The following is a 21,442-nucleotide window of genomic DNA, read 5'->3' as shown; positions in this document are numbered from 1 at the left end:
AATGCACGGCTGGGAGGAGAGGAGGCTGGCTGCACCCGTGTCACCTGCAGCTCGGTCTGGCTGCCTTGTGGGAGCGCAGATCACCACCTCCACCGTTTGCTCTGCTCCTTGGAGCACCCCCTTCAAGAGCAGCCTCTATTCTGGGTGCTTTTCTGGGGGCCAGGCAGGGGTTTGGGCGGGAGCACGGGAGATCTCAAGCCCGCGCTCTGGACACCGGAGCAAACCTGCTGGTGAGGAGGGTCCTGTTAGGGCCGTCGCTGCTCCTCTGTGGGGTGTGAAAGCCGCTTTCCCACGCTCTCTGTCTGTCTGTCCATCCGTCCGTCCGTCCGTCCGTCCGCGCTAACCTCCCGTGGCTTTGTTCCGTGCTGCGCCGCCCCGCGCCCGCCCCGCCGCAGGTGCCCGAGGGTCTGTGTGCCAGCTCGCCCACGCTCACCAGCCCCATCGAGTACCAGTCTCCGGCCAGCTCCCTGCACACCCCGCCGCTCAACCGCCACAACGTCTTCAAGCGCCACAGCATGCGGGTAAGAGAGGGTCCCCTCGCCCCCGAGGACGCCCTGGGGACCCCGCCGGAGCGAGAGGAGGGGGCGATGCTCTGCGCCGTGCCTCGCTTTGTGCTGGTGCTTGCGCCGCTTCCAGCTCGTGCTGTGGGCCTGATGCTGTCTCTGTGCTGCTTGAGGCTGGAGGCATCGTGCCCGTGAAGGGCTCCGGGTGCTCGCAGCCCCCTGCCATGCATGTTGTGCACGCACCCAGGCGGAGGCACGTCGGTGGAGGAGCAGTGGGCACGGCGTCTCCAGGAACGGGCAGGGGTGTGCTGGGGATGGGTGGGACCTCGGGGCTGTGGGTCTGCTCATCATCACCTGGAGTGCCGGCGGTGTTTGGCAGCTTGGGTGCTCTTCCCCGGTTCCTCAGCACTGCTGCACAGCCCCGAAATCGGAGGCAGGCATTGTCCGTCACGCCAGGATGGCCCCGGTGCTGCCAGCACCTGCACCGTGGGCACGATGCGCTGCACCGGGGCATCCTGTGCGTGCTGCCCAGGGCTCGCACACGGGGCTGGGAGTGCCAGGACGTGGCGCACGAGGTGTGGGGCCTGCCAGTGGGTTCCTCTCGCTGCTGGAAGCCCAGGGGCTCCCCGGGGTCAGTCTGGAGCAGCCCCAGGCTCACGGCCGCTGGGGTCCGGTGCATGGCTTTGCATGCGCAGAGCGGGCTCCGGCTCCCGTGCTGAGACCGGGGGGCTCTGGCTGCTGAGCCCTCCGTCACCGCTGGCTCCGTGCGCCAGGAGGAAGATTTCCTCCGTCCCAGCAGCAGGGAGGAGGCGCAGAAGCTCTGGGAGATAGAGCGGCTGAAGATGCGGCAGGTCCTGGACAAGCAGCAGAAGCAGATGGTGGAGGACTACCAGTGGCTGCGGCAGGAGGAGAAGTCCCTGGTGAGTGCCGTCGGGCTGGGGTCGGGGTTTCAGACGCGTGCTCCCAGCTCTGGCACCCTCGCGAAGGCGCTGGCAGAGCCGCAGCTTGCTGTCCGTGGTTTAGTTGCGATGCAGAAGCTCTGCCCTGCTGCGGGTCTCACTTTCCTGCAGAACGGCTCCGTCACCAGCCCGCCTGCACCCCTTTGTCTTCTGCACTTGTAAAAACCTCGCGGAGCTGCTGCAGGAAATTAATATGGTGAAACTTGTGCGATTTTTAAGTACTTGTGGTTGCGTCTTAATGAGCTTTTGTAACGCTTTTTAACTAAGGAGCCAAGGTAGCTAATGCATGACTAATGCCGCAGCTCTCGGGGAGACAGAAAGAGACAGAAAATCTTTTATTAGCTCGGCTGACGCAGCCGCTGCAGCCAAGCCCCACTCCCCCGGCCCGGTGCTGCGGGGACGAGCAGCTGGCGTTTGGCGTCGTGGTGCTGAGCAGCAGCACGGGGGTCCTGGGGGTCCCGGTGCCCCCGGGGCAGGAGGAGATGGGGACGGGGCCACGAGTGGATGGGGAGCTGGGGAAATGAGCAGCGCTCCTGGGGTGTGCTCTGGGGTCTCCCAGGAGTCAGGGAAATTGTGGAGGTCTCCGGGAGATCGGAGATGGGTTTTGGTGGCTGATGTTGGGCAAGGTGAGGGGGTGGGGGGTTGTGCGTCTTTCCCTGCTGGGAGCCGGGATGAAGGAGTCAAAATTTGGGAAAGTTTTGCCAGGAAGTAAGCAGAGGGGTGGGAATGGTTCTGTGGGGGTCAATCCACCCCTTTTCTTTTCTTTTTCTTTTTCTTTTTCTTTTTCTTTTTCTTTTTCTTTTTCTTTTTCTTTTTCTTTTTCTTTTTCTTTTTCTTTTTCTTTTTCTTTTTCTTTTTCTTTTTCTTTTTCTTTTTCTTTTTCTTTTTCTTTTTCTTTTTCTTTTTCTTTTTCTTTTTCTTTTTCTTTTTCTTTTTCTTTTTCTTTTTCTTTTTCTTTTTCTTTTTTTCTTTTTCTTTTTCTTTTTCTTTTTCTTTTTCTTTTTCTTTTTCTTTTTCTTTTTCTTTTTCTTTTTCTTTTTCTTTTTCTTTTTCTTTTTCTTTTTCTTTTTCTTTTTCTTTTTCTTTTTCTTTTTCTTTTTCTTTTTCTTTTTCTTTTTCTTTTTCTTTTTCTTTTTTTTTCTTTTTCTTTTTCTTTTTCTTTTTCTTTTTCTTTTTCTTTCCCCTTTTTTCCCTTCCCCTTCCCCTTCCCCTCTCTTTTTCCCTGTCCTTTCCCTTCTCCCGATGCCTCTCACAAGGCTTCTCCCCCCCTGCAGGACCCGACGGTGTTCATGAACAACAACACCCCACTGGTGAGTGCCGCCAGCCCCAGGGAACTGGTGTCGGGTGTATTCGTGTACAAGGGTGCAGGGGGCTCCTTTTCCCGGGGGTGCCCAGAGATCCTCCCCTGCTTCCCTGCCAGTGGGCCGTGGATATTTACGGGCTGCAATGTTGCTGCCGGTCCCCGCTGCCCCTTTTCCACCTTTTCGGATGCATTTAGGGGCTGTGGGGGGAAACCCATCCAGAACTATTGATGGGGTGCAATAATTGTGGTCCCGACCTGCTCCCCCAAACCCATGGGACGATGCCCCCTGCCCTGGGGTGATGCAGCCCCCATCCTTGCCGCCTCCGATCAGGACTTTTCACCTCTCATTTGCTGCTGTTTCTTCCCCCGCAGATGCTGCCGGAGAAGGAGATGGATTACAGTGAGTGCCCACAGCTGCTGCCCGCGGGGAGCACCCCCTCTGGGCTGCAGCTCACACCAGGGCCGGAGTGGGGAGCCCCATGCTGAGCTGCGAGAAGCCTTGGGGCTGCGTCCCAGCTACCTTGCAAGCAATCCCACATCACCCCGAACAGCTCTGCCTGCCCCACGCGTGGGGGGCTAAGCCACGGGCACCCCCTTATCCTTGTCCTGCTGCTGGAGGGGAGGTGGGACGCAGCCAGGGCTGGTTGGGGTCCCCAGGGTGCTGTGGGACATGGCACGGCTCCCAGGGGTCTTGCAGTGTGCTCGCACGGTCGGGGAGCAGCCAGAGTGACTCTCCTTCCTTTCCCTTACTGATGGTATAGCGGAGTTCACGGGGCCCCCCCAGAAGCCTCCAAGACTCGGGGCGCAGGTAAGACCTTGGACACCATGGTTTGAGTCCTCCCCCATCACCCTCTGCACCTGCAGGATGGGACTTTTCTGCCCCTCCTGGGCCTGGGTGACCCCTCAGCCTCTGAGACACGGGCGGGAGGTGGCTGGGTCTGGTGGGCCAGGGTTCCCCACGGGTGTTGGTCTTTCCCTCCTCGCCCCCGGGGGCACCGAGCCCACGGTGGCCCTGCTCCCCGTCAGTCCATCCAGCCGGCCCCCACGGCCAACCTGGACCGCACGGACGACACGGTGTACAGCAACGTCATGGACCTGGTGCGGGCTGTCCTGCAGCTGAAGAACGAGATCAGCCTCCTGCCCCCCGAGGGGTACATCCTGGTGGTGAAGGTAGGGAGGGCAGGAAGGGGGCAACGCCAGGGCTGCCCTGAGCAGTGGGGAGGGAGCTGGGAGTCAGTGCGCTGAGCGCTGCCGCTGCATGGGAGCACTTCCCAGGGTCCTTCTTGGGAAAGTCTTACATGTATGGGAGGGAGCGTTAGCAGCACGTCCTGCTCCTCCGTTGGGTCCTTGGGTCAATGGTGGGAGCATTTCCAATATGTTCTTCTCCTCTGTTGGGTCTTTAGGTCAATGATGGGAGCACTTCCAACATGTCCTGCTCCTCCTTTGGGTCCTTGGGTCAATGGTGGGAGCATTCCTAACACGTCCTTCTCATCCATTGGGTCCTTGGGTCAAAGATGGGAGCATTTCCTACTCCTTCCTCATGTTCTTAGGTCAATGGTGGGAGCATTTCCAACATGTCCTGCTCCTCCATTGGCTCCTTGGGTCAACGGGGAGCGTTTCCAACATATCCTGCTCCTCCTTTGGGTCCTTGGGTCAATGGTGGGAGCATTTCCATCATGCTGAACTCCTCCGTTGTGTCCTTAGGTCAATGGTGGGAGCACTTCCAACATGTCTTGCTCCTCCTTTATGTCCATGTGTCAATGGTGGGAGCATTTCCAATGTGTCCACTCCTCCTTTGTGTCCTTGGGTCAATGACGGGAACGCTTCCACCATTCTCTGCTCCTCCATTGCCTCCTTGGGTCAACGGGGAGCGCTTCCCTCCATGCCCTCTCCCCACTGGAACCCTTGAGTCAGGGATGTTCCCATGCACTGCTTCCCTGTGCCAGTGCCCGAGGCCGTCCTAACCGCACCGCTCCCCCCGCAGAACGTGGGCCTGTCCCTCCGCAAGCTGATCGGCAGCGTGGACGAGATCCTGCCCATCCTGCCCGCCACCTCCCGCACCGAGGTAGGACCGGCGCCTGCCCCGCGGGGCCGGGAGGAGGGAGCGGGGCCGGGCGCCCCTAACCCCTGCGTGTCTTGGCCAGATCGAGGGGACCCAGAAGCTGCTCAACAAGGACTTGGCCGACCTCATCAACAAGATGCGCCTGGCGCAGCAGAACGCCGTCACCTCGCTGAGCGAGGAGTGCAAGCGGCAGATGCTGACGGCCTCCCACACCCTGGCCGTGGACGCCAAGAACCTCCTGGACGCCGTGGACCAAGCCAAGGTCCAGGCCAACCTGGTGAAGCTGTGCTTGGAGTGAGGGCAGGGGCGGAGAGAGGGAAGGAGAAGGGGTGGGGAAGGAGAGGAGGAGAGGCAGCGCCGCGCGCCGGTCGGCGGAGAAGGGAGGAGAGCATCGCGGAGGAGCTGGCTTTTGTGTGTCTCCCGTGGCCTCGCCGCCCTGCCCTCCCTGTCCCCCCTCCTCCCGCAGCTGCTCGTGTCTTTAGCATCATCTCGTCGGTCGTCTGAAGAAGGGAGGCACCTGGTGACTCGTCCCTCGAAAGGGCCAGGGGGGTCCTGGCTGTCCCCAAGGGCGGACAAAGGTCCCTTCGGCTCGGAGGAACCCACTCCCAGCCAGCAACGGGTCCGTGTGTCCGTCTGGCAGGGGTCCATGTGTCCTTCCAGAGGGTCCGTGTGCCCATCCTGTGGGTCCGTGTGCCCATCCCGTGTGTCTGTCCGGCAGGTCCGTGTGTCCGTCCCTCGGCCCCTCCGAGGGGCAGCGCATGGGGGGGGTGTCCTGCACCCCACTCCTCGGCGCCGGGAGCCGGGGACACGGTGACTGGGGGAGCTGGCTTCCCGGGGGGAGCCCCGGCGCGCTCGCTGGAGGGGCTGTCTGCATTTCCCTGTGCGTTGTACCGGACATTTATTTAACGAGGGGCACGGGGCCGTGCGCTGCCTCGGGTCGGGTCTCGCGTCCGGAGCGTGCCCGGCCCCAGCCTGGGGAGCGCGGGGGGTTTGGGACCCCGTCGGTGCCACAACCCGGCCGGGAGAAGGGGGGGGCCTCTTCCAGCCGAGTTTACCCCGAGCTGCTCTGCGTAAGCGACAACAGCACTGAAGTCTCTGTTCGGATTGTGCTTGAGTTGGAAATCGTACGGTTCGGGCTTTTCCCCAGCATCTTCCCACAACGCTGCTCGTTTTGGCTGAGATAAACCATGCACCAAGCCCCGCTGTGCCTGTGTTGCCTGACGCCCCTGCGAGCCCCCTGCTCGCCGGCTGCTCCTGGAAAAGAGCTGGGGCCCGGCAGAGCCAACTCTGCCATGGCGAGGGTGCCCCAAATCCATACGGGGCGCCAGGCTCTCCTTGCTCCCAGGACTGGCTAGCAAAACTATCCACAGCTCCTTTGCTTTTCGAGGACCATCAGGAACTCACGGGTAATTTAGGGAGGAGGCTTCTGCAGGGCAGCACGGCCACAAGAATGGGCCCCCCCCAAAAAAAAGGGTTCATGGGATGCACGTCGTGCCCAGCCGGGGGTCCCCCAGAGGTTGTGCCCTGTCCCCAGCCGGGCAGGGCTGAGCTGAGAGGGGAAGGGAGCAGGAATGCGGCTGGCGAGGGGCTTTTGGGGGGGCTGATGTGGGGAGGAGACGAGCACAGCGGGCTCTGTAGACCCTACGGCTGGTGTGTGCCGGGTCAGACACATGCGTACCTGTGCACACATCCAGCCTGGGCACCCGCTGCCTCGCACGCCTTTCCTCAGCCCCACGCACGCACATCTCTGAGCCAGCCCGCATGCACCAGAGGGTGCGCGAGCGGCTGCAACGCCCCTGGGACGCGCACGTCTCTCGGCGGCACGCTTTATTCCAGCCCATTTCACTCCTGACTGCACAAAGTGTTTTCTGAAGCCTCTCAAAGGGCATCCAGCACCACGGTGCCTGGGCTGGGCCCCTGGAGGAGAAAGCACTGCAGGGAAAATCCCAGTTCCAGGGCGCAGAAGAGACTAGGTCCCTCCTAAGCACGGGCCCTTTGGGGTACACGGAAGCTAGAAATTACAGCTGGATTGCAGAAGTCATCAGAGCAAGGGATTTGGGGGTGTGCAGGTGGTTGCGGGAGTGGGTTGGAGAGGACGATTTACTTGGGTTGCCCCTGGGGGAGCGGGACCCCCGTGCTGATAGATCCAGCACCTCGGAGCGAGGCAGCACCCCAGGGTCCGTGGCCCCGAGACCCAAGCAGACATCTGGGCTGGTGCAGGGTGATTGCTTGCTCTGGCTGGGATCGGCAGAGCAGGGCCCTCTGTCCCCTCCCGCGGCCGTTCCCCTTCCCCACAAGCCACCCGAAGCACTATCGCCTGCCCAACGTTTTGGTGACCGCGCCAGCCCGCGGTCCCGAGCACCCTGTGGTCAGGATGCGTCCAGAAGCGTCTCCGGAATCCTCTCTTCTTACCCAGCGCCTTGGAGTCACAACCAGGCGTGTCCCCTGGGTTCCAGGTAGAATTTGCAGCAGCTCAAGGAAGCAGGTGCCTCTCCTGGGTGCCTCCAGCCCGTGCTCAGTCTATGGAGAGGTGGTGCTGAGCCTTCCTCAAGGCCGGGATGGCCCCGACCCCCCTGGGCAGGACAGCCAGGAGCCATCCCACCCCACAACCCGCAGGTTGCCCTCAGCACACACCTTGCTTCCCTCCCCCCCAGCACTTCCCACCCAAGGGTCCTCCATGGTCATGGCCGCATCCTGCCGAGCCTGCATTGCCCCCAGCCCCTAGATCATCCCCGCCAGGTAGGGTGGCAGGAAGAGCCCCACGGTGCCCAGCAGGCAGACGATGATGAACATCCAGAGGAAGATGCGGTCGATCACCATGGCCACGTACTTCCAGTCCTCCTTCACCTGCCAGGCAGAGAGGGGGCTGTGAGCGCGGGAGGGGGGCGGGCAGGGGATGCAGCCCCCGGGGATCCCAAATTCACCCAGCTGGGGGTGGGGGCACGGGGGCGGTGGGTGCTGTCCTACAGAGCCCTGAGCTGACCCCTGGGACCACGCATCTCCCAGGAGGTGGCTGTGGACCTCCTCCTGGCTTTGGGTCCTCAGCACGGCAGGAGGCAGCCGGGGGCCCCCCCCAGTGACTCCCCATGGAGGGATGTGACAGCAGCAGCACTGGGGTGGGGGGGTCCCCATCACCCCCCCAGCCCTGGGGGGCGCCCACTCACCGAGAAGTCAGCATCCTCGGCTCGCAGGTGGTCCGCGATGTACTGCACCCCCTCCAGGGCCTTCAGGATGCTGGGGGACAGCAGCAGCCCCCGGTCCGAGCCCGCCTCCTCTTCCTTGGGGGGCACCCGTGGGGCTGGGCCCCCCGATGCCTTCCCCGCTTGGCGCCCGCAGCCGTAGCGGCACTGGGTGCCCTGGGCATGGGAGCCTGCAGGGGGCACGCGGCCGGGGTACGCCTTCTCCTCCTCCTCTTCTTCCTCCTCCTCTTCCTCCTCCTCCCACTTGTCATCCACGTCGGTCTCCAGCCAGCAGCGGGAGGTGCTGAGCCTGGTCCCCGGGGGGTCGTACTGGCCCGCGGCCCCCTCGGCGGGGGGCAGCGCCGGGGGGCGCTTCATGAAGAGCCAGCGGGGGATGAAGCCCAGGAAGAAGCCGCGCACCCAGCGGGGCATGGTGTGGGTGCTGGGCGAGCGGTGGTGCACGTTGAGGACGAACACGGTGATGATGATGGAGAGCGTGACGAAGATCATGGTGAAGAGGAGGTACTCGCCGATGAGGGGGATGACCAGCGAGGTGGAGGGGATGATTTCGGTGATGAGCAGCAGGAAGACGGTGAGGGAGAGCAGGACAGAGATGCAGAGCGTGATCTTCTCCCCGCAGTCGGAGGGCAGGTAGAAGACCAGCACGGTCAGGCAGGAGATCAGCAGGCAGGGGATGATGAGGTTGATGGTGTAGAAGAGCGGGAGGCGGCGGATGACGAAGAAGAAGGTGATGTCGGGGTAGATCTCGGTGCAGCAGTCGTACTTCTTGGAGTTGTAGGTGCCGATGGCGTTTATGATGGCCCACTCGCCGCTCTCCCAGTAGTCCTTGAGGTCCACGTGGTGCTCCATGTTCTCCAGGTCGATCTTGGCCTTGTCGTAGGTCCAGGAGCCGAACTTCATCTTGCAGTTCTGCTGGTCGAAGGGGAAGAAGGTGACGTCGATGCTGCACGAGCTCTTGTAGATGGCGGGGGGCACCCACTTCACCTTCCCGTTGGAGAAGAGGTGGGCCTTCGTCATGTGCGTCACGGCGAACTCCCCGTCGGCGCTGTGGGGCAGAGAGGTGAGAGGGTTGGAGGGGGCTGAAGGGATGGGATGGGATGGGGTGGGATGGGGTGGGATGGGATGGGATGGGGTGGGGATGGGGATGGGATGGGATGGGATGGGATGGGATGGGATGGGATGGGGTGGGGTGGGGTGGGGTGGGATGGGATGGGATGGGATGGGATGGGGTGGGTGGGATGGGATGGGATGGGGTGGGTGGGGTGGGATGGGATAAGGTGGAGGAGCTGGCCCTATGGACGCCCCGTCTCACTTGTTGTAGAGCACGATGTCGGGGATCCAGATCATCTCAGAGGGCACCCGGATGGAGGTGACGTTGTCGAAGTCCGCCGGGTTCCAGCGCAGCTTGTAGTCGCTCCACTCCTGGAGGGAGGCACAGAGGGCATCAGGTGGCCCTGGGTCTGCCCAGTGTCACCCTCCTCCTCCTCCTCCTCCGGCAGCACTCCCCAGGGGGATGACACCGCAGAGATGCCCCCAGCAGGGTCTCTGTGCCCCAAATGCTCTGCCCACCTTGACATGCTGCTGCCCGAGGAGGGCACAGGCTCCTACCTGCTTCAGCCAGACGTTCGTGGTCATCATTTGGTTCTTCTCATCCTGTGGTGGGGACGAAATGGGGAGAAATGAGAGGAGGTGGACAGAGAGGGATGCACTGCAGGGCGTGCAGCCCCCTCTGCCGCTGGGCTTCAGCTCCTGGAAGCAACTGGTACCAGTGCAAGGTGAGGGAGAGGCTGGCTGGCTGCTCGCTAGATGGCAGCAAGAAATAGGATATTGCAGCGCCCAGCTCCGATGGGAGGACAAGCAGAGCCCTACAAACAGATGGATGGATGCTCCTCGATGCTCTCCTGCTCCCAAAAGGGAGGTTGGGGATGAGGGGAGCAGAGCCCCCAGCTTGTTGGAGCGCTGGGCAGGCGGGTGGGTGGCTTGTCACCCCCTGGAGATGGGCAGGGGGTGCTGCTGCCTGAAGCCCACCTCGCACCCAGTTGTCCCTGCCCGTGGTCAAGTAGACGGGTCGGAGCAGTGGGCAAGAAGTGGAAGGAGCCCTGAGCATCCCTGTGGGAGTGAGCCCTGGCTATTTCACTGCTGGGGCAAGGCTCTGCGCCCAGAGGGGCACCAAACCGTGCCCGAACTCATGAGCAGCTCCTCAGGGGGCTGAGATGGTTGCAGGGGGCTCGCAGCCACGGCACGGGGCTGGGGTGCTCCAGGGCAGCACCGTGGGGCCACGAGGACGGGCTCAGAGGTCCCAGGCTGGGGGTCCCCCCCGGTGGGCTACGCACCACGTCGATGAGCTGCGCGATGGAGAGCCCGAACTTCACGATGACCACGTCGGAGGTGTTGGGCACCGGCCGCGACCATCGGTTGTAGCCGGTGAAGAGGTGCTTGAAGAGGCGCTCCTCGGCGTGGCTGCGGGGCTGCTTCTGCGCCTGGGCTGCTGCAAAGAGGGGGAGTCAAAGGCCAGGGCAGGGGTAGGGAAAGAGCCCCCCCCCCCCCCCCCCCCCGCACCCCCCAAAACGGAGCTGTGCATGGCCCCGAAAATAAAAACGATGAAACATTTCATCCCCTTTCTCCCACTCCCTGCCCAGGGGGCTTTCTGCTCCCTGCTCCGTTAACACTCCATCTCAGCAGTGCTTGGGGCTGAAGGCAGGAACCCCCCAACATTACTGGGTGGGGATTTGGGATGCTCTGGTCCTCTGCCCTGCTTGGGCAAGCTTCTCTTTGCTGCAGTGGGCAGGGTGCTGAACCCCACGTGGGGATGGGGAGAGGGGATTTGTCCCCTGCTGCACTGCCCCATGCTTGCTGGGTGGTGCAAGGACGACTTCGCAATGCCAGCCAGGAAACCCGGTGAGAAAATGCTGCTCTGGGATGGCTGAGGGTGCGCAGGAGGGGTTGGCATTGCTCTCCGGTGCCGTCAGCCAGCCGCGTGCCCGGGGCGCATCGCTCGGCGCCAGCCGCCTCGGTCCTTGCTCACTGCAGAGCCCCATAAATTTCTGCCAGGGCTTCGCACAGCAAAGAGCAGCCAAAAAGACGTTGTGAGGGTGGCTGAGCCCCGAAGCAGGGCGGGTGTGCAGCTCCACCGCATCCCCTGTGCCCCCTGCAAGCTCTCTCCGTTGCTCGCCCCAGGGCAGGCGAGCCCAGCAAAGGGCCCTGGTTTCTCCTTGCACGCTGCTGGGGGGGTCCGGGAGGGCTGCTCCCAGATGCCCAGCTCCTGGGAGGTCCGGCACCGAGGGGAGGTGGAAGCAAAATCTGTTATTTTCCACCCATCCAAGATTTCCAACGAGTCCGGAATGGACCTGGGGTCCCAGAGGTGCACCCCCCGGGGTCTTTGCAGCGCTGTTGACCCAGCACAGCCCCCGTGCCCCAGGTGCTGGGCGGATTCAAGCTGCTCTGAAAAGACACCGACCCCTTCCTAACGCGACCTGTGGTGGAGGACACGGTGCCAGCGTGGAAGCTGGGGCTGCCGAGGGGGCTGCATGGAGGTAAAGTGGGAGGAAAATGGTTTTATACACACCCCACAGCCCCCACTCCCCAAATTAGGTTGGGACCCACGGGAAGGCTGGGCTCGAGCAAAGGAAATTTGGGTACCCCAGGGAAAGCAAGAGCCGCCCTTACCCTCCTGGAAGGCGACGCAGCACCACGCGAGGAGGGGGACGACGCCACGGCAGAGCATCCCCATGCTCCCTGCTGCCTGCCAAGTGCCCACAGGGCGAGCCGAGGCGTGGGGACAGCGGTGGCCGAGGAGCCTCAGCGGGGAGAGCCACCATGGGGCACCTCCGGCGGGGTGTCCGGGGTGTCCCTGCTGCTGGTGAGCGCTGGAGGAGCCACGGATGGAGCTGGACGTCTGGGCTGAGGTCCCTGCCTGGAATTTTGTTCCTGAAAGACAGCAGAGAGCGGCACTGCCACCGCGATGCTGCTGCGGTGCCGCTCCGGGAGGCGGCAGTCCCGCTGTGGTCCCCTCCCCTCACCCTTCCTGGGGCCGACACAGAAATCTGTCTCTGCCTTGTACCTGGACTGATCGGTGGCAGGGCCAGGGGAAAAACGTCCCCAGAGCATCCGCTCCCTGGTGGGTGGGTACCAGGGGGGTCTCCTCGCTGTCATTACGGGGCAGCCGAACCCCATGAGTGAAAGCCGTGGGGATCGGCAGAGCAATAACACAACAAATAACATGACCAAAACAGTCTGTACAGATAAAAAGAGGGGGGTCCTTGCAGAGCAGGCAGGCCCTGGGGGTACGGAAGGGCTTTAGGGGAATCTCGCTCTAAGCCTCGGTGCGAAACTTCAGGGCGGCTGCTTGGGAAGTGACGGGGGAGCTCGTGCCCCCAGGGGGGGAGCGTCCCCAGGCTCCCTGCCCACGGGACAGCACGGCGGGGGGGCGCGGAGCTGTCCCTGGGGAGGTTTTCTGGGAGATGGCACCGGCAGTGGGGCGAGGCGATGCGTCACCCACGCTTACCCACCCACCCGTCATTCATCCATCATCTATTTATCCATCGCCCGCCCATCCATCCATCCATCCATCCATCCATCCATCCATCCATCCATCCATCCACCCATCCATCATCCATCCACCCACCCGTCATCCATCCATCATCTATTTATCCATCGTCCATCCATCCATCCATCATCCATCCACCACCTATCCATCCCTCCATTCATCCTTCCTTCCTTCCTTCCTTCCCTCCTTCCTTCGATTCCCTCCCCAGCAAGTCCAATCTCTTCCAGGGAGGAAACCGCTCACTCTGCGGAGGTCCCAAAAGCTCCTGCCCGTGCCTGCAAGGTGACCCCTCCGCACCCAACCCGATCCCCGCCGCAGCCCCTGCTCTGCGGACAGGAACCGCTCCCACCCCGCAGCACAGGAGCCCCCCCAGCCCAGCACCGCTCCTGGTGGCCACCGAGCTCCCACCACCGAATTCCCACCCAGTGGCATAAAACCAAGGGGCCGTCATGGACTCGTCGTCAGTCTTTGCGCAGTTTCCAACTTGCGGCCGGGCTGATTAATAGGACGGAGGGGGTGGGAAACGGGAGGGGAAGCCACGGCCACTGCGCTGAGCTGGAAATTCCCCGTGTGGCCGAGCTGTCTGAAACGGGGGAGCCCAGGGGTGCTGGGGAGCTGCTCCCAGGCTCGGCTGCGGTGTGGGGAAAGTTGGGGCCCTCCCAAAGCTCCGATAAACGTCGGAGAGGGGAAGGAGGTGCTCTGGGTGATGGGGAGCAGGGCAGGAAATGTGGTGGAGGGGGGCGTGGGGTGCTCTACAGGGGGGGCAGGAGGCTGAGAGGGGCCTGTGGTGGACCCCATGTGGGATGGAGCCCATGGGGAACCGTGCACCTGTGGGTGGTGGTGTGGTGGGGATGGGGATGGGATGGGGCTGGGGCTGGGGCTGGAATGGGATGGGATGGGATGGGGATGGGATGGGATGGGGATGGGATGGGGATGGGGATGGGGATGGGGATGGGGATGGGGATGGGGATGGGGATGGGGATGGGATGGGATGGGACTGGGGCTGGAATGGGATGGGATGGGGATGGGGATGGGGATGGGGATGGGATGGGGATGGGGATGGGGTGGGGATGGGGATGGGGACGGGGACGGAGACGGGGACGGGGACGGGGACGGGGACGGGGACGGGGATGGGGATGGAGATGGGGATGGGGATGGGGATGGGATGGGGATGGGGATGGGATGGGATGGGACTGGGGCTGGAATGGGATGGGATGGGGATGGGGATGGGGATGGGGATGGGATGGGGATGGGGATGGGGATGGAGATGGGGATGGGGATGGGGATGGGATGGGGATGGGGATGGGGATGGGATGGGGATGGGGATGGGGACGGGGATGGGGATGGGGATGGGGACGGGGATGGGGACGGGGACGGGGATGGGGACGGGGATGGGTGGGGAGGGAGCTCCTGGGGGCTGCACCCCTGCAAGGACACCGCTGCCTTGGCCAGGAGGCTGTGCCCACTGCGTGATGCCTGTATCCATCACCATCCCTCACCTCCTCCCTGACATGACCCTTCCCTGCGGCCACCCCCCCACCGCCCCCCCACATCCTAACAATTTCCCGGTGGGTTCCCCCACACCCTTGGCACCCCACTGCTGAAGGCCGGACCCTTGGGTGCCGCGGGGAGCTCTCGGCACCCTGGGGTGCAGGCGGGGAGGCGGCGAGGAGAAGGGCTGCCTGCCAGGGAGCAGCGGGAGGCTGCCCCCCCTCCGTGCTCTTCTGCTCTGCTGATAACGGATTGATAAAGGACAGATAGCTGCGGGAGGGGGGGTCCTGTCGGATGGGGGGGGTCCTGTCGGACGGGGGGGTTCTGTCGGACGGCAACTTCGTGCGCAAGGGGAAACTTTCCCTGCTGCTCCCCTCCGCCATGCCTCGAAACCGGGGGGGCTCCAGGGGACCCTCCCCACATCCTCTCTGCCCCCCCCCCACCCCGGCCACCCCCTTACCTGCCTCGGGCAGAGCCCGGGGGGGTTCCCCGGGGCCCCGTCCCCCGCCGCCGAGCGCAGCCCCGGGGATGCTGCGCCGGGGAGGCTCCGGCGAGCTCTGGGCTCCGGAGGAGGCAGCCTCGGCTCGTCCTCGGGGCGGGGACGGCAGGGGGAGGGCGAGGGGGGGGCGGCCCCGCTCAGCATCAGCCGCACGGAGCTCCTGCCCCCCCCCCCCCCCCCCTCCTCCGCGGGGCTTCCCCGGGCGGGGGGAGGCTGCGGGCTCTGCTGGAGGCCGGGGGGGTCCCCTCGGCCGGGGGGGGGAGGGGGGAAGGGGAGGGGGTGCTGGGGGGGGTGAGGGTGGGTGAGGGGGGGCGGGGGGGGTGCAGCACGGCGTGGGAGGGGGCACTGCGTGGGGATGTCCGTGGGGTGTCCCCTGGGATGCTGCGTGCGGTGGTGCACAGGGATGGTGAATGGGGCGGTGCACTGGGATGTACTGGGATGTTGCTCTGGGATGGTGGGGGGGTGTAATGGCATGGCGCAAGGGGAGGGTGCATGGGGTGGTGCACTGGGGTGGTGCACGGGGATGGTGGGATGGCGTAATGGGATGGTGCACTGGGATGGTGCACTGGGAAGGTGGGATGGTGCACTGGGATGTTGTATTGGGATTGTACACAGGGATGTTGTACTGGGATGGTGCACGGGGATGGTGCATGGGGTGTTGCACTGGGATGTACTGGGATGGTGCACTGGGATGGTGCACTGGGATGGTGCATGGGGTGGTGCACGGGGATGGTGCATGGGGTGTTGCACTGGGATGTACTGGGATGGTGGGATGGCACACTGGGATGTTGCACTGGGATGGTGCACAGGGATGGTGCACGGGGATGGTGCACAGGGCATTGCACGGGGTATATGGGGTATTCCAAGGAGCACTGGGTGCACAGCGCATCGCGTGGGGCATTGCAAGGGACAACCCGTGGGGTACTGCAAGAAGCATGGAAAGAAGAATCGCCTGCTGCCCGCCTCCTGGCACTGGGGGGGGCGGAAGCAGAGGACTGGGGGCAAACAGCCCCCAGGGTTCACCCACCTGTCTGGGGCTGGGGTTTGGGGCTAACCCGCCCGTGGGCAGGGCAGCTCCGGGGAGCAGCGGTGTCCCTGCCGTGGGCAAAACGCGGTGCACGTCTGGCGCTGGCCCTGCACCTCCCTGTGCCATGTCTCAGCCCCATAAAACGCTGCCAAGGGCTGTGGCAAAAGTGGGAGAGCAAAGCCAAGGCATCCTGCATCTCCCCACCTCGCAGAGCCTTCATCCCTCCACCCGCGGCCACGCACCGAGTCACCCCCGGCCGGTCCGAGGTGCAACAGGGGCTTGGGGACAGGGATGGGGACAAGGACAGGGATGGGGACAAGGACAGGGATGGGGACAGGGCTGCTTGCTCAGCTCCCCATCTGCAGGAGGATGGGAAACCCCGAGCCCCCCGTGCTCAACTCCCCGAAGGCTCAGCCCCGTCCCCAGACCAGCCTCCCTCCTTCCTTCCTGCTAGGAAATGTAACGCGCAGCCTTCCTGCGACTGAAGCCCAGGACTGCAATTTCCAGCCCTGGGGGACCTGGGGAATCGTCGGCTTCCTTTCCCCCGGGAGATAAACAAGGAGGCAGAGCCGGGCTCGGGGGGGGGGGGGGGTGCCGGAATTTGCTGCTCCCCCCAAGGAATTTTCTGCGCCCCATCCCGCCTCCGTTCCTGGTGTCCTCAGGGTGCTGAGCACCAGCAATGCAAAGCCCCTGTGCGGGGTCCTGAGCCCACGGGGACATGTCCTAAGGCTGTCCAAAGGGCCAGGGGAAGGGGTGGTGGTGCTGGGGGTGCTCAGGTGGGTGCTGGGGCTGGAGGAGGAGGACAGAGGGAAGAATGAGAGGGGCAGGGATCGCCTGGGGGAAGCCGGGGTGCTGCAAGGACAGCCTAGGACGTGTGCTCCCTGGATTTGGAAATGGATCCGTGTCCAGGAGGGTGAGTCTGGTAAGGCCACGGTGAGCGAATCGGGAGAAAAAAAGACAACCGACGTCGATTTTCTGGGCAGGACATTTCTTCTGGACTCCCCATTTTCTGGAGCTGACTTCTGGTCGGGCAGCGAGGGGGCTTGGGGGAAGCGCCCCCCCCGCCCCCCCCCGGCTGGGTCTGTCCCCGAGCGTCCCATGGGCACGGGGCAGCCGAGGGGACCGTGCCCGCTGCAGCCACACCAGGAGGTGCAGATGCAAACGGTGCTGGAGGTGAGGAGCAGCCCGCAGCGAGCAGCCAGCGAGCCCTCCCCGTGCCATTTCGGAGCCAGAGGGGCTGCAGGCGGCCGCGGCCGTCCTCAGGCAGCAGAGGACGGAGATAAAACAGACACGGAGATCACGCCGACGCCTGGCAGAGCGCAATGCCTCTTTATTCCACTGCCTGCAGCGCCTGAAGTCGTGCCGCTGCCGCTGCCCCCGGGGATCCCTGCCTCGTGCCCAGCCCCGGGGCCGTACGGGGACAGCAGGGACCCCACGGCCGGCATGGCAGGGTGGCCAGGACACACCGTGCCCGGAGACCCCCCCCGGCTCCCGAATTCGCCAGGGTGTTCTGCCTCCAGCACTTTTCCTGGTGCCCAAACCCCCATGGGCTTGGTGCACTCTGGATGCCAGCTTCGATTTACTGCTGGGTGGTTCGTGGCTCTGCCCGGCGCTTCCCGGCGTGCGCATGTGCAGCCACCCTGTCCCCAGCCCTGTCCCCAGCCCTGTCCCCAGCCCTGCTGCTCCCCAGCCTCCTGCTCCCAGCAGCCGGGTTGTGACGGGGTCTTTTAGCTTGTGAGCCTGGACCAGGCTGGGGCTGTGCGACGGATTAATGGGGGCTGGCGGTGGCTCTGCCCATGCGGGGATGCATCCAGGAGGGCTGCGATGCGGGGAGGTCACCAGCGGGATGCAGCTGAGCCCCAGAGGAGCTGGGATTCATTTTTAAGGCACTTTAGGGGTGCTGGGGAGCCCCGGGAACGTGCTCAGATGCTGGCGCACGAGTCTGGCAAGCTGCAAATGCTGCACGGACAAAGCACGCTCGGGGAGGGCCCAAGGGTGCAGGAGCCTGCAGCAGAGGGGGATCTCCCCGTGCACACGGGGCTGTGCTACAGCAGGGCGCAGCTCCTGCGGGATAAATGCATTAAGGACTTGGGGCTGGGGCTATGGGCAGCGCACAGCAGGCTGCAGCCTCCCGTCCCTCCCGGTGCCAGCCCGGCACCCGGCTTATTCCGCAAACCTGGGGCCGCGCGGAGGAGCCGTGCGCCCCGAAAGCGGTGGGAGCGAGCTGGCTGGGGGGGCAAAAGAGGGTCCTACCAGCAAGCAAGGCCTTGCAGAGGGCAGGGGCAGAGCCCGGCCCCGCGTCCTAGGGCTGGGCGCCGGCGGCAGCGCGGGCGGCCGAGCGCTGCAGGCGCTGGTTGAGCTCGTCCTGGAGGCGGCGCGAGGAGGCGTCGAGGGCGCGGGCCAGGCGGGCGGTGAGCCGCAGGACGTGGGCCACCACGCGGACGTCCTTCCGCAGCCTGGGGACGGGGACAGAGCGGGCTCAGAGGCACCCCAGGGGGCTGCCCCCCCCGGCGTGGGCAGGGCTGCTCCTGGGGTTTGTATGGCTCGAGGGCCAAGCCGTCCTCCTTACATCCCAAACCGGAGCGAGCAGCGGGACCTGGCACGATGGGGAGCTCCGGCCACCCCGTTGGGTTTAGGGTAGGGGTGCATGCATGGGTAGTGACGGCAGCGGCTTGCTGAGCATCCAAATCCCACGTGCGCCCACCACGAGTCACCCTTGGAGCCCCCCCAGACCTGGTTTTTGGTAGCCTGGGGCTGGCTCCCACCCGCACCACTGGGGGTCACGCTCCCTCCTGCGCCCACCTCCTCCGGGGAGCACCCCCCTGCCTCGCCTCCCCCTGCACCCCCACCCCCCCGGCACTCACTTCTCCCTCTTCTCCACCGCCTGCGGGTGCTCGGTCTCGGCCACGTGCGCCTCCAGCTCCCTGCGGACGTTGTCCAGGCTCTCCTGGAACTCCCGGTTGGCCCCACGGATGGCGGGCAGCGCCTCGGCGATCACGTCCTGGTAGCGGGGCCGGTGCTCCTCCAGCGCCGCCGCCGCCTCCACGTCCTGCAGGCTGGCCCTGGTCTGCTGCAGGAGGCTCCGGAGATGCTCCAGCTCCTCTCGGGAGGCCGAGGGGGGCGGCCGGGGGGGCCCGCAGGGGCTGGGGGTGTGGAAGGTGACGCCGCAGCGCTCGGGGACCCCCGGCACCGCATCCTCTTCTGGGGTCCCCTGGGTGCTGGCGCGGGGGAGCAGGGCGCAGAGCCCCAGCAGCAGGCACCACGCGGGGCCCCGCGGGACCATGGTGGCCTGCGGGGAGACGGGGGGGGGGGGGGGGGAAGGGGGGGGCTCAGCACCCTGCAGGGACCCTCGGATTTCAGTTGGCACCAGCGGAATTCCCCAGGCCCCCTTGTTTTTCCCTGCCTACAATTTCCAGCTGCTGGGATGCGGGGGTTCGGGGTGCTGAGCCCCACTCTCCCTGCGCCACCAGGACCCCTTCTGCGCCCCTAAGGTGCCAGGGGGAAACCGAGGCACGGAGGGGGCGAGGCTGACCCTGCTAGGGGGGCTGCTCGCCGCCCAGACACCCCCCCCCCCCCGGCTCCAAGGAGAAGCAGGGGGCCGCGGCGGGGGGAGCAGACAATGCGGCTCTTTCAAAACCACCGCTGGAAACCGCTGGAAACCGCTGGCGCCGGGGCTGGCGGGTGGAGACCAGAGGCTGCCGGCGAGGGCGAGGAGGTTCTGGATGTCCCGGGGGGAGGTGGCAGTGCTCAGCCCCGGACCCCCCCCTGCAGCAGGATGGGACGGGGAGGGAACGGGGCTGCCGGGAGCATCCTTGGGCGCAGCGAGCGCCCAGGGTCTCAGCACCCAGCCCCCCAGGGAGCACTTGGAGCCCCCCAGGGAGCAGAGACGGCTCCGGAGGCGCCGCGTGGGGACGGTGCAGTGACCGCAGCGGCATCGTGCCCAGGGGCCCGGCCGTGCCATGAGCTGGCCGGGGCTCAGCGCGGCTGCCCGGGCTCCCGCTGGCAGTGGGGAGCTGGAAGGAGCGGCAGCAGGCCGGCAGGACTCTTGCCTTGCCTCTCCTCCCTCCCCGAAAAGGCTCCCGACGGGGAGAAAGCGGAGGCTGCGGACAATCCCCGTGCCCACCGGCGGTCCGAGCCGTGCCAGACGCCGGGTAAGGGGCTGTCAGCCGCTCCCCTGCTGTGGGACCACCACCGGTCAGTCCCCCGCGAGGGTTTTGGGGGGATTTTTTTTTTTTTGGGGGGGGGGCAGGGGTGGGATGGGGGACACCGCGCCCCCAGCAGTGGGCTACCCACAGATGTTGAATGCATGGCTCCTCCGGGCTTGGACCCTGCCCAAAGCAGCTCCCCCCCCCCCCCCCCCCATCCCATAACCATCCCAGCAGGGAATGCCCCAGCTGCGCTGCGCTTTGTTTGCAAAAATGCAATTTCCCCCCCCCCCCAGTCCCCGTCCCCGTCCCCCTCCCGCCATGCCCCTTTGAAGCTTCAGCCTCACCGCTTACTGTGCAGATGGGGAAACTGAGGCAGGGGCCGGCATTGCGGGGCTCCCCCCTCCATGGCACACCGCGGCTGCTCACCCCCCCCTGCAGCCCCCCCCTCCAGCCCCTGCCCCGCTCACCGCAGCGCTCGGCTCGGTGGCTGTCCCACGACGGGCACTGCCGGCGGCTCCGGAGGCTGGGGGCCGGCCCACGCTGCACACGCGCATGCACACGCGCGTGCACACGCACGCCGTGCTTGGCGCCGGGCACGCCGTGCTTCGAGGGCTGCATGTGCGGGGGTGTGCACACCCCCAGGCTGGGGGAGCTGCGAGCAAGGCTGGGATGTTGGCCGCGGTGGGCTCAGCCTCACACACGTGTGCATATATGTGCTAAGCGTGCTGACGTGCGCTGGGCGTGCACACACCTGCTTGGTGTGCATACGTTTGCTTGGCGGTGCACACGTGCTCAGCATGCATGTTTGTGCACAGACATGGTTGGCATCCACACGTGCCCAGCAGTGCAGCAAATGCACATGTGCTCAGCGTGCACACGCGCTCAGCGTGCGTGTTTGTGCACACACGTGCTAATCATCCACACACGTGCCCAGCAATGCAGCAAATGCACACGTGCTCAGCGTGCACACGTGCTCAGCGGTGCACACACGTGCTCTGTGTGCACACACACACGCCCGGCAGTACAGACATGAGCTCAGTGCGCACACACGTGCTCAGCAGTGCACACGCATCCTCTGCACACTCACGCCTGCCTGGCAGTGTGCACACGTGCTCAGCAGCCACACGCGTGTTTGGTATACACGGGCCACGTGCATGTTTGTGCATACATGTGTGTGTTTGTGCGTGTGTACATATAGCTACGTTTCATGCATGTTTCTGTGCATGCTTGTGCAAATGGATGTGTGCCTGCGTTTGTGTGTGTACACGCTTGTGTGTACATACGTGGAGGTCTGTGACGTGCACACATGTAGGTGTGTGAGTGTGACCCGGTATGTAGGTGTGCATGCAGGTGTGCATGCATGTATGCAGGCATGCGTGGGCATGTGCATGTGTCTGTGTGTGCATGCATGTGTGTGCACATGTGTGTGCATGTGTGCAGCACACGGCAGCCCTTCTGCCCGTGCACCCCTGCCCCTTTTCGCTCTGAACCCCATGAGGCCTCTTGAGCTCTGCGTGGCCGAGGGCCGGCGGAGCAATGTCACAGAGCTCCCAGCTCAGCCTCATACGAGACCTCGGAGAATCCACCCGGGAGAGAGCGCGGGGCGGAGGCGCTAGGACCCAGCGCGGCGCCGCGGGCGGGGGGGCGTGGTCTGGGCGGCGGGGGGCGTGGCCTGAGGGCGGGGGCGTGGTCTGAGGGAGGGGG

General features: G+C 64.7%; 3 protein-coding genes across 12 annotated transcripts in view; 1 reads left to right on the top strand and 2 right to left on the bottom strand.

The window, feature by feature from the left end:
- PTK2B (protein tyrosine kinase 2 beta) overlaps positions 1–6,024 on the top strand; it is a 30,537-nt gene extending 24,513 nt beyond the window's left edge. For all 6 annotated transcript variants that reach the window (XM_080584164.1, XM_080584165.1, XM_080584166.1 and 3 more), the window contains exons 24-31: positions 396–521; positions 1,277–1,423; positions 2,737–2,772; positions 3,138–3,165; positions 3,518–3,573; positions 3,792–3,935; positions 4,750–4,830; positions 4,910–6,024. In XM_080584164.1, the coding sequence (XP_080440290.1) occupies positions 396–521; positions 1,277–1,423; positions 2,737–2,772; positions 3,138–3,165; positions 3,518–3,573; positions 3,792–3,935; positions 4,750–4,830; positions 4,910–5,125 (834 nt within the window). In that variant the 3' untranslated portion in view covers positions 5,126–6,024. The remainder of the gene's footprint in view (positions 1–395; positions 522–1,276; positions 1,424–2,736; positions 2,773–3,137; positions 3,166–3,517; positions 3,574–3,791; positions 3,936–4,749; positions 4,831–4,909) is intronic.
- Positions 6,025–6,168: 144 nt separating this feature from the next.
- Positions 6,169–14,652, bottom strand: CHRNA2 (cholinergic receptor nicotinic alpha 2 subunit). Of its 4 annotated transcripts, XM_080584172.1 has the most exons (8): positions 14,525–14,652; positions 11,694–11,954; positions 10,361–10,515; positions 9,636–9,680; positions 9,340–9,449; positions 9,012–9,072; positions 7,992–8,936; positions 6,169–7,674 (listed from the first exon to the last, which is right to left on the bottom strand). In XM_080584172.1, the coding sequence occupies exons 2-8, from the start codon at positions 11,755–11,757 to the stop codon at positions 7,549–7,551; spliced, it is 1,506 nt and encodes a 501-aa protein (XP_080440298.1). In that variant the 5' UTR covers positions 11,758–11,954; positions 14,525–14,652; the 3' UTR covers positions 6,169–7,548. The 4 variants fall into 4 exon arrangements, with proteins under 4 accessions (XP_080440298.1, XP_080440295.1, XP_080440297.1 ...); XM_080584169.1 differs by having other exon boundaries at positions 7,992–9,072; XM_080584171.1 differs by having other exon boundaries at positions 7,992–9,072; positions 10,361–10,512.
- A 2,246-nt stretch (positions 14,653–16,898) lies between these two features.
- The window catches only part of LOC308191609 (uncharacterized protein), a 78,621-nt gene continuing 74,077 nt past the window's right edge, over positions 16,899–21,442 (bottom strand). Inside the window, exons 1-3 of one of the 2 annotated variants that reach the window (XM_080584161.1) lie at positions 20,206–20,566; positions 18,455–18,879; positions 16,899–18,046 (exon numbers count right to left, since the gene is read on the bottom strand). In XM_080584161.1, the coding sequence (XP_080440287.1) occupies positions 17,893–18,046; positions 18,455–18,879; positions 20,206–20,292 (666 nt within the window). In that variant the 5' untranslated portion in view covers positions 20,293–20,566 and the 3' untranslated portion in view covers positions 16,899–17,892. Of the gene's footprint in view, positions 18,047–18,454; positions 18,880–20,205; positions 20,567–21,442 lie in introns of those variants that run through there. The other variant, XM_080584162.1, reaches the window with a different exon arrangement.

This window comes from Anser brachyrhynchus (assembly GCF_964034855.1).
Source record: "Anser brachyrhynchus genome assembly, chromosome: 3".
Classification (NCBI taxonomy): domain Eukaryota; kingdom Metazoa; phylum Chordata; class Aves; order Anseriformes; family Anatidae; genus Anser; species Anser brachyrhynchus.
Note: the sequence above shows the minus strand (reverse complement) of the source record. Positions and strands in the feature narration are given on the sequence as shown.

What these genes read in the sequence shown, in the direction of transcription:
- CHRNA2 (XM_080584169.1), bottom strand. Translation starts at nt 11,757, where the DNA reads ATGGGGATGCTCTGCCGTGGCGTCGTCCCCCTCCTCGCGTGGTGCTGC. An exon ending in TCGCGCAGCTCATCGACGTG is followed by an intron (nt 9,681 to 10,360) that starts GTGCGTAGCCCA and finishes TCCCCACCACAG; the next exon opens with GATGAGAAGAACCAAATGAT. An exon ending in GACATCGTGCTCTACAACAA is followed by an intron (nt 9,073 to 9,339) that starts GTGAGACGGGGC and finishes TCTGCCCCACAG; the next exon opens with CGCCGACGGGGAGTTCGCCG.